We start from the raw sequence: 12,009 nt of genomic DNA, 5'->3' as shown, positions 1-12,009 counted from the left end.
AGATTGGGACACGTACAAGTTCAATGCATGTGGCACATACAGTCTTGTGAAGTAGCTTTGAACGTGTTTTCCAAAAACAGTCTTGAGCAAGGAAATATTTCAGACATTTTAGTTACAAGCAGGCCTCATCTTATAGACTATGTCAATACTGAGAAACAGATTAGTGATGATTACGAGACAGCAACAATGGTCACTTAAAAAAACACCAACAAGGCTAGAAGGGTATATTTGTTAGAGCAGATAAGCAGTTGTTAGCATCCCATTTAAGACAATTAACCCAGATAACCCTGACGTAATTCTGGAAGGACGACGTCACTCACTGTTGAAATTATTTATTTTTGCGAATAACACATTGTTGCAACAGACTGTGACGCATTGTTATATGAAGTAGGCAGAGTCAGTTGCGCGCTGCGACAGTCAGTTTGACGGTGTTGTTCATAGTGAGTGAGAAACTGTGTCTTGAAAATAGGGCCGATTTTACCATGGACGAGCTGACTGACCTTGTCATCGATGGGTATGTATATTTTCTTTCATATTGCGTCAATAATTCTGAAACTTGTCATGCAATATCTTAAAGAATTAACCTATATTATTTATGGGTTCCTATTACGATTGAAAGTTTTCGTCAGTTGTAATTCAATAATGTTTTCAACCGTCCTTCCAGAAGGACGTCAGGGTAATATGTTGTCATTTTGTATTCACAGAAAACGATGTACACTGATGGAACTTTTGGACATGTTAGAATCAAAAGATGAGGAAATACCGAACACTGGTGGGAATGTAACATTACACCCTCCTCTAAATTCAACTGATGATGTAACAGATGAAGATTCGGGTGCTGAAGAAAATCCAAGTGTAGATAAATTACCAGCAAGTCAGCTCAATGCTACTGTGCTTTGTGATTTGGCCATCTTTACCAATGGTAATGCTGTGAATACAACAAGGAAACAATCCTTCACCTCGTTCTGACTCAGCATCCGGGCTTTCCATTGTACGTTGGCATGATAACAATTTTGTTACTGTAGCCATCAACTTTGACAGAGTGCAACCACTACGCTCTGTAGCAAGATTTTCCAGGGAACAAAAGAAAAGGATTAGCGTGCCTCAAACTAACTTATTACACTCCTACAATACTCATATGGGAGGCACAGATCGAGCTGACCAAAATGTATCCCTATATAGATGCTCTATAAGAGGGAAAAAGTGGTATTTCCTGATCATTGTACATTTTATAGACATTGCAGAGCAAAAAGCCTGGGATCTTTACAAGCACAACGAAGAACCCATAGATCATCTGACATTTCGTCGTCGAATTGTCACTGCAATTCTTGAAAGTCACAAAAGAGTCACTACCAGCAGAGGACATCCTAGTAAGAGGGCAAAACTTGATTCTAGCTTTGATGGAAGAGAACAAAATGTTGCTGAATTACCAACGGATGAGGTAACAAAAAATAAGAAGCAGCTGAAATGTCGAAGTTGACAAAAAAAAAAACTACTACTATGTGCATAAAATGTGACGAACCACTTCATGTTTGTTGCTTGTCTTATCATACTAGTGCATAAAATGTGTGTATAGGTTATTTTCTTTGTTTTTTTTGTATTTATTAGCTGTTTTAGCCTATAATTCAAATTTATTTATGTTTATTTGAAAGTATAAAAACCGAAACAAGTTAATTGTGCAATGTCATATACTTTAAAAACATGTTCCCTTATTGTCCTGACGTCCTTCTGGAAGGACGCCCATTTTTTGGAAATACTAACTAAAAATAAATACTCAAAATTGTTTTTACTTCTTCCTTACAACCTTGTGAATGAATGTAGATAAGATATAAATCAATTTTGGAAAAAAAAAAAAAATTCAAGACTATCTGGGTTAATGTACAACAGTTAGTCCTACATAATGGGCGTAGAGGAATTATAGGCAAAGTTTAAATTGACTGTAATTCACACTCCAGAGAAGTATTGAGGAGAAGCAGATTAAAAGATCAATGTGTGATGCATACAGCAGCTTCCACAATCACACCTTAGCAAAAGATCTTGCCTAGAACCACAGAAAATTTTGTTTCTATGCAAAATTGCTAAGTGGGTCAAAGGCTGCTATACAGTCACCCATTGACCAGTGTGGTGTAGCAACAGAAGACGGGGGGAGGAGGGGGGTTGAAGTTTTAAATGTCACATTTAAGAAATCATTCACCAAGGAGGATCATACAACATACTGTTGCTTGACCCCCACACAAGCTCTTGTATGGTGGGCATAATAATAGGTGCCCCAGATTTGAGAACCAACTGAAAAAGTTGAAAACAGCGAAGTCAGCAGGTCCAGATAGAATCCCAATTCAGTTTTACAAAAGAGTATTCTACGTCATTGGCCCCTTACTTAGCTTGCATTTATCGCGAATCCCTCACCCAGTGCAAAGTTCCAAGGGAGTGGAAAAAAGTGTACTTATATAAGAAGGGTAAAAGAATGGACCCGAAAAATTAAATACCAAAATCCTTAACATCGGTTTGCTGTAGAACTGTTGAACATATCTGAGTTTGCATATAATAAATTACATTGAGATGGAAAAGCTTCTGTCCACAAAATAAGAATGGCTTTAGAAAGCACCACCTGTGTGAAACTCAGTTTGCCCCTTCTCACATGACATACTGCAAACCATGGGTGAAGGGCAGGAGGCAGATTTGATATTCCTAGATTTCTGGAAAGTGTTTGACACGGTGCCATACTGCAGGCTGGTAGCGAAGGTCTCAGAGCATATGGATTAGGTTCCCAGAAATGGGAGTAGCTTGAAGACTTCTTAAGTAACAAAATTCAGTATGTTTTCCTCAGCAGCGTGTGCCCAGAGATATGTATATCATCAGTAGTGACCCAGGGACACGCTTTCATTCTCTAGACACGTAAATGACTTGAAAGAGGGTGAGCAGCAATCTGTGGCTATTTTCTGATGACACTATGGTGCTAGGGGAAGTGTTATCATTTAAAACGACAGGAGAAGGATATGAAATGACTTCTAGTTGGCGTTATGCATGACAGCTCACTCTAAATGCAGAAAAATTTAATTAAGGCTTATGGGTAGGAAGAACAATCCCATAATGTTCAAATACAGCATTAGTAGGGTGCTGCTTGACACAGTCAACTCAGTCACATACCTAGGTGTAACTTTGTGAAGCAATGTGAATGGGATGAGCACTTTGAGGATGGTAGCATGGAAGGCACCTGGTCGGCTTCAGTTTATAGGGCGAATTTTAGGGAAGTGCAGCTCATCTACAACAGAACCTGTTTATAGGACACTAGTGCAACCCATTCTTGAGTTAGTTTGAGTGTCTGGGATTCCCACCAGGTCGGATTAAAGGAAACACTCAAAGCAATTCAGAGCCTGTTTATAGGACACTAGTGCAACCCATTCTTGAGTATAGTTTCAGTTTCAGAGGTGTTTGGAAGATTTGTTACAGGTAGGTTCAATCAACATGCATGTATTGTGGATAAGCTTTGTGAACTCGAATGGTAATCCCTGAAGTGAATACAATATTTTTTTCATGAAATGTTACTGAGAAAATTCAGAGAAGTGGCATTTGAAACACTGCGAATGATTCTCCTGCTGTCGAGAAACATTTCACAAAAGGTCCACGAAGATAAGAGAAATTAGGGCTCCTTCAGATGCGTATAAACAGTTGCCTTTCCCTTGCTCATTTTGGAAGAGGAAAGGAAATCACAAGCAATGGTATGAGATACCCTCCAAAATGCACCATACATTGGCTGGTGGGGTTTTATGTAGATATAGATTATTTCAGTGTACTGAAATAATGAGCGTATGGCATTGTTGGCCGGGAGGCCCCATGCGGGGGAGTTCGGCAGCCTTGTCGCAAGTTCTTTTTAGCTGACGCCACTTTGGCGACTTGCGGGTCAATGATGATGAAAATGACAGACACACAACACCCAGTCTCCAGCCGGGAATCAAACCCGGGCCCCCTGCGTGATAGGCGGAAACGCTACGGAGGCGGACAGTGTACTAGAAACTCAGGTAAAACACTGCAACACAACAAACATAATTTCTGCTGGTGGCAAATCATCAGTTTATAGTCAAAATGTATTTTAGCAAGTTGCTCTCAGTGTCCCGGCAAAGAGACACCAAGAAGGTTAGAATATACGGGATGTTCTAGTCCCATTAACATAAGGCCCTGCACTCCATCATACTGTGGAGACCAAAACACTGTGAGTAGCACACACATATTGAATAGTGTCATTCACTGAAATAAAAATGTAAATCTGTGTAGAAATTATTATTTGCTTTATCTAAGGATGCACAAATGGTAGCGAAATGCCTGCTGTTACTTTCTACCAGTAAATGCTTTAGCTAAAATAATACTTTTGGTTTAAATATGGACTACTCACTTCAATGTTTTCAACAACTGGCTTCAAAAACTTTGATGCTTAAAAATATGTAGGTTGCCCGCCCGGTTAGCCGTGCGGTTAAACACACTGCTTTCTGGGCGGGAAGGCGTGCAAGTCCCCGGCACAAAGCCACCTGGCAGATTAGTGTAGAGGTCCAGTGTGCCGGTCAGTCTTTGGATGGTTTTAAGAGTTTTCCATCTGTCTCGGCGAATGTGGTCTGGTTCCCCTTATTCTGCCACATTTACACTATGTCAGTGATTGCTGCGCAAACACTTTCTTGACGTATGCATACACCGTAATTACTCTACCACGCAAACATTGGGGTTACACTTGTATGGTGTGAGATGTTCCTGTGGGAGGTGGAGGGGTCCACTGGGGGCCGAACTGCACAATAACCCTGGGATTAGTGTGGGACAGCGGTGGGGTGAGTGGACTGCTGTAGCCTGTTGCGGGGTTGTGAACCACTGAGGCTACAGCAGGGACGAAGCCTCTCCGTCGTTTTTAGGTCCCCGGTTCCATATAATATGTAAGTTCACGAAGGACTGTGCAAGGAAAAGCTGGTGCATAAAGGCACTGTGATGAAATACAGCACACCCATCAAATGTAGCAATATGCTGAGAGCAATCCCGTGAAGCTCAATTTGATTGAACTTCCATATCATGTGTTCGCATCAGAAACTTGCATTTTTTCACTGTTTGTCTCGTACATACAGAATGCTATTTGCACTTTGATTTATAATAAATGATTTTAATGTTTCAGTGTATGATACCTATTTATTTGGCAGAATTTGATGTTGAACTTGTTTTCATTTGCTGTTGGCAGCTGGTGTCACAGCAGTTGTCCACATCTTGTATATTTGATTTTAATGTTTACAGCCCTTTTTCATTCATACATGATTATCCTGTTCTGTGCTAATTATGTTGGAAGACTTTTCTTTACTTTTGGGAACTGCTGTTCCAGAAAGTAGTAATAATTTCTGTGTATCACAAACTTGACATAAACTGCTAATTTTGTTATTTTATACATCTGTTTATTTTCTATCATTGCCAAAAGATGTTTGCCTCAATCGAGACACACCACTTCGTGGGCATGGTATTCATTGTATAGCGTGTGTGAAGCACACATGCAATAAAGGGGGGGGGGGGGGGAAATCAAGCTTCTTAAGCAGCCGAACTCGCCTCAATCAGCAAAATATTAATTTGAATCGTGATAATGACCCTGCATAAGAAGAACTAGGCTCTAAGTAGAGAGGGCAAGTTTCACATAGGGTTTTAATGAAGGAACTCTTGTCTTGGAATAACAACATAGGTAACACCATCTCCGTTTATTTTAACCTCCTTGGTTTATACAGAGGCTCCCAGTCATAAGTATTCAAAAGACTTTCAGCAGCTGGAAGTACTGACCAATTTTCCAATGCTATCTAGACAGCTACACACCTATGTACAACTGCGCTTGCCTTATGCTGCTGTCTAATATCATTACGACAGTAGAGAAGAATTATCACAACTCACCAACATACACAAAAATGAAAGCTATACCATCTAAAAGGACGAACTCAAATTATAAATATTTCTCAGTCAATAATATCTAGATATGGCAACACTAACTTAAAATAAGTAAATAACATTAAAAAAGGAAAAAATAAAAAGAAACTGTAAAGAGAATTATGCAATACAAAACTTACTTCAACTCAGGCATTGCAGTGTCAAAGTCATGGAAAACTTCAGGTAATGTAATGGCATTCACAGCAGCCTCGCGATGTTCTTCAGGTAGGTCCACCATCCCAGGGCGGAATGCCATCTTTATTTTCACAAAAGCTTCATTGCAGTCAGCAAGCAAATATTTTGCCTTGCGTGAATAAATTCGAACTACTCCAAGAAGCAAGTGACCAGAAGTTCGCAACGCCATTTTTACCTGTGAAACAGAGTTTTAACTTTTACAGTGTAATTTCTGATTTTTTTTAAATTTGTGTGTGTGTGTGTGTGGGGGGGAGTGACATTCATACAAATACAACAAATGATTTACGTCTGGATTAGCTCAATGAAATAATACTGATAAAGAGAACAAGAAAAAGTCAATGAAATTAAATAACAGTTGAAATATTGAAGGCACCGACATACACAGCACTGATGGTGTAAAACAATGGTTTCATTATTTTAAAATAAGGTACTTGCACTGAAACACTCAGCATGCATAACACACAGCATAATAATTACAAACAATTTCTCGCATTACAACATTAAATCCTTAATCCCCACAGCTAACTCCTCTGTATGCTTGTATCACATATGAGCAAAAAAGATTAAGTACAACTGATAAAAACAGAGTAATATTTTGAGTGTTTGAGACCAAAGCTTCCACTTTCTGCACAAAAACGATCAGCTGACAAACCAAACAGGCCTACTGTTAAATAGAAAAATGAAACAAATCATACAGTTATAAGGCAACAGCCAATGTAAGAGAAATAACAGCCAATCACTTTAGGAAAAAGTATCTGTAGAGTTAAAAATTTGCGAACATTTCACAGAATGTGATAATCTGTAATTTAGTTCTGGTGTGAATGCACAGAAGTTTGAACTGCTTGTACATCTTTGCACCACAGGAAATTTTGGCTTGTTTCCCCATAGTTAGCAGACAACATGTAACATTAATCATTGACACAGAAGTTACTCTTCATTCATAGGAGAAATAATAAAGTGTCAACTCGATTGATCAATAACACTCATTTGTTTTGACCCATAGTGTAACTACATTGTGTGACATTGAGGTGGCATATGTATTTGAAATGGCTCATGTATGCAGCAGCACTCTCTAGTGTACGACATTTGTCTTTCTAAACTGTTTGAGTGTGTTTTTAGTGATACCAGACGCCTTGAATCCTCTTTGTGATAATGATATTGGAAGTGTTTGTGGCAGTTTTTTAGTGAGTTACTTTGATGTTGACAGTTGTGGGCATTAGACTTGTTTTAGCATTTGGAATATTAGTGTGGTGAATTGCTTATGGTCGGATATTTAATTTCACATATCATTTTTTCTTAATCAAGGATATCACAACGAAGTTCACGGTATGTTGCTGCATGCCACATATGGGGATGAGATATTGAGGACAATTAAATTCCTTATACGGAATTTAATTGCCAAGTTCGTGAAGTGGTATTTTTGTGGAGAAGATATGGGATTGACCAAAGTTGCACCACAGACCTTGGGCCAGAGTGTGTGGTGTTGCTGGTAAGAGAACGTGTGGAGTTCTATCTGGAGAGATTCCTGTTTTGAAAAGTCTAGGCTTGCTATTTGAGAGACTGTGTTGATGACACATTATTTTTGCTATCATTAGATTGGTGTGTTGGCTGGCACTGGTTGGTAAGTATATATTTGTGGTTGTAATTTTTTACTGTGTATGTATGGTACGTGTCTTTATACGCCTAACTTTGTGTTTCTTGTGGACTGAAACTGTTCATGTAATTTTTTAAATGAACTTTTGGGTTACATTTCTGATAATTACTTTGGATTGTGATTGGTAGGTATCAAGGAGTTGCTTTACCCGAAACAGCAAAGTTAGCTTTTCGGTATTAGTTATATGAGCAAGTTTTGGTTTCGTGGTATTGTAGACATGTTAACTGATGTTTTTGATACTGCCTTCTGTTAATTTTCGTGCTTTCATTATGTGTATTGGCCTCACCTTTTGGCTTGTTGCTGTGCTACATATTTTAGGGTTCCTGTACGGGTAACACTATTTTTAAGTTGAGCTATTTGGGTCAACTGAATATGTAGGTACATCTTTTTTTTCCCCTCCACATTTGTTACAAGGCACTTTGTAGTGCAATCTGTTTTAAGAGTTTTTCCACTAGTATTGGTCTTTCAAGTTGAACAAGATAGCTCAACCAATGTTACGATACCAGTTACAGTGTTTTCCTCTTACTGTGTGTTTTTTGAAACTGCTGCATTGATTCCTTTATGTTATTGTCGCATTTTGTATATTTTACTGTTAATCTGATTCTATGGCACTCATCAAAATGCTGCGAGATGTCGCAAGTCACGCTCATTAAAATGCTGCAGAATTTCAACACAGTCACTTGGATGGAAGCCTGAGAAAGTTTTGTCAGCAGCATAAGCCAAGAAAGTTGTTAGATGTAAACTAAATACATTGTCTTGTGGCTCACTCATTTTTTTACTAACAAATATTGTAAAAAAAGGAATGGGGGATAAAGTTGCAACAAAAAAAATGACAATAGTAGCCACACAAGATACCACACACAACAAAACAAGGGAGAGAGTTATAGTAATGAATCACATCCTCTACAAAAGAAAACCAGTCCGTAGATCTAAGATGTAAATGACAACATTAAGAAGTAAATGAAAGTAACAGATAACAGTAAATACACAAAGAAAACTGTTTTAATCTAGAAAAAATTCATGTTCTAAGTACTCAATATTTAAAAACAAAATTAACTCAGCAAACCCAGAAAAAACTAATAATTTTAGCAGTCTTAATGATGACTGATGCTTCCTCTACAACTAACATGGCAATAATAAGAAAACTGTGTGGGTGCTCATTAACATTCATGAGCATGCACTGTCTTACAGAACATGATGATCAAGGAAATGCAGTATTACTTGGCTTCAAAAAAAGTACATCACTCAGAAATAAAGTGCAATCAATGGAGTATGAAACAAAGTTTGTAACTGGATTGAAGATTTCCTGATACTGAGAAAACAGCAAGTAACTTTCGATGGAGAGTAATGAACAGATGTAAAAGTAACAAGTGTCTCACAGGGAAGTGCATTGCTGCCCTTGCTGTCCCCGTTGTACATTAATGACCTCGCAGGTTACACTAACAGTAACCTCGAACTTTATGCAGATGATGCAGTTATCTAAAATTAAGTACTATTTGAATTAAGCTCTAGAAATATTTAGCTAGATCTAGCAACAATTTCAAAGTTGTATGAAAACTGGCAACTTGCTTTATAAGCACAGAAACCTACCACTGTGCACTTACCCAGTTGCAGAATACTAGTATCCTGTGACTATAATACCAATGACTGAAACTGGAAACGCATTAAATCAGAGACATATCTGGCTATAACTTTTTTGGGTATAACAAATTGAATGATCACATAGGCTAAACTTAGGTAAAGCAAGTGGCAGACTTCTACTAGGAAGATGCAATCAGCCTACAAAGGCAATTACTTGCAAAACACTTGTGCAACTCATCCTAGAATATTGCTGAAGCGTTGGGACCCATACCAAACGATATCAACAAGAGATATTGAACACATACAAAGGGCAGCACAAATTGTCCCTGGTTTGTTTGACTTAGGGATTGTGTCAAGGAAATTCAAGAACCATATCCAGGCCACTGAAACTTTGCAATTGACATATGTGTTTCAAGTTGGCAGCTTAACAGCTAAACAAGTGATGAACGAGGCACTGGGTGTGGGGCGTGCACCAATCCCAGCGTGGTAGTCGCTGCCAGTCATAATGTCAAAGCTCCCATGTTGCTGGCTTTGTTTTATGTGAACAAAAACAACATGCATTAAGCATGGCATCTACCGTGTGATTGTGTTGTACTGTGATATGTTTCGCTGTGGTTTAGAAATTCTGATACTCAAGAAAAACTTCGTTTGCATACCTGACAATCTTTTGCGTCAAGGTATGCCGCTAGAAAGTGATGTATTGAAGTTACTACAGAGAACTCGTGGGTTTTAAGAGCAGGAGAAAGATTACGCAAATATTCATGGACAGCCATCAGTTCCTGGCGATAATGTTGTGGAACGAACATCAAAAGCTCTTGAAATTGGAACAAAAACAGTAGTAAGCAATGGAGTGTTATTTCAACAGTTGAAAGATGTGGATGTGAGCCGTTGAGATTCTGAGCCGAGTGGATAAGATAATATATTTTAAGTGTGAAAAGGAATGAAGAAACACCAGCTTCACCGTCACCCACTTAAGATTCTTTTAAGACTGGTGCAGTTTGCAGGCATATTTATGCTTACTACAGCAGGAAAGAGTATCTACGGTAACAAACTTTTCAGGGGTAGGAAAAAATCACAAAACAGTATGCTGAGAAGTACAGATCTATATTACAAAGTGCTAGAGAAATTCAAAGTCCTGTTGGATATGGCTAATATTGTTAAGGCCCAAAGCAAATTCTTGCACAAAATTGCTCCCAAACACATCAATTCGATTTGTGTTTGTGATAACGACTATAAAGATGGTTTTGGCACTGATTCCTATTACAGTGACAATGAGGAGTTAGATGGAATTGCACCATCATCGTCATATAGTGGTGAGTGGAAAGCTATGAATATCAGTTATTTATTGTGGCATAGTCACTATAAACCATATGGCGAGAAGTTACAATCTCAGTTATTGTTTATTTTGCAAACTATTTACTGTATTGTTTTCAATATATCCATCATTATCAAATGTTTATTTTCTGTATTTCTTTCCTCCACTATCAAAAGCATGTGTTTCACTATTATTTTATCTACAAATTATTCCATTATTTATTTGCTGTCATTATGGTAGCAAGTCAAAAAATAAATCTTATATATACCGTCATTGCTCAATAGCTTACATTTAGGAGATGGAACATAAAACCATATTGTCTGCTATTTGTACAGAGGCTCCTGTTGCAACATTGATATTGCAGTACAGCCAACCTGAAGTGACATAATGCAAACTTTCAAGTCCAATGTTTTGCTGGTACTGGTACAGTATTAACTGAGAATGGAATGACACTACTCTCAGACATGTAGTTACGAGAACTTAAGATTCTGCAACCTCTGTGGAACATCGTCAGGGTGAAAAGAAGATAAAATTGTGTTTTCTCAAGGTGAAACCTACCCAAAAACAAATTAATTTCTCTGAAATGTGCATTAGTCACTTGCAGACTACGGATGTAAACAGGGAACTGACTGTTTAAAACTGACTGAGAGCAGTTGGAACTAAAAAACAGTCTCAACCAGATACACATTGGAAAAGCACACTGCTCAAACAAAATACAATATTGTGTGTTCCTTGTAAATCCATGACACAAAATAGCAAAACACACCACAAATAAAATTCGATAACTCTTTTCTTACCAATGCAGATCACAATCACGAAAGAAGAATAAGATATGAAATTATAATTTGATCTGTACAGTACAGTCCCCTTTAATCTGAACTAATTGGGACTGGACCGTGTTCGGATTAGCCGGAATTACGGTGACAAGTTTCTAGAATCAAATATACCAAGCAGATAAGTAGGTGCACCGTGGTAACAAATGGGAACAAGTGTAGGAACAATGGCTCCCTCTCACTCCCTGCCCTTGATGTTGTGCATTGTTGAGACCTTTGTAGTGTCTGAGGTCACTGGACTGCCAGTTGGCTCGCAAAGTGCTTGGTTATGTTACTTATCAATCGCTGGCATGCATAACAGTTGTATTGTATTCGTTCAGGTGTAGTGGTGTACATATTTTCATCATGAGTAAACGGAAACAAACAACGTTAACTTGCAAAGAAAAACTGAATGCTTGGAGGAACTGGGTGCTGGTAATGCAACCATTTGTGATCGGAAGAAGAACCGAGTGAAGCTTTAACAGTCTTGTACAATGTCTCCGGGAAAAACACTCGAA

General features: G+C 38.3%; 1 protein-coding gene across 1 annotated transcript in view; it reads right to left on the bottom strand.

Annotated features, from left to right (window-relative positions):
- Positions 1–12,009, bottom strand: part of LOC126259965 (double-strand-break repair protein rad21 homolog) — a 66,558-nt gene that overhangs the window by 51,420 nt on the left and 3,129 nt on the right. The window contains exon 3 of the mRNA XM_049957083.1: positions 6,075–6,304. Coding sequence (XP_049813040.1) covers positions 6,075–6,304 — 230 coding nt within the window. The remainder of the gene's footprint in view (positions 1–6,074; positions 6,305–12,009) is intronic.

Source organism: Schistocerca nitens, chromosome 1 (assembly GCF_023898315.1).
Source record: "Schistocerca nitens isolate TAMUIC-IGC-003100 chromosome 1, iqSchNite1.1, whole genome shotgun sequence".
NCBI lineage: Eukaryota > Metazoa > Arthropoda > Insecta > Orthoptera > Acrididae > Schistocerca > Schistocerca nitens.
This window is presented reverse-complemented; position numbering and strand designations above follow the sequence as displayed.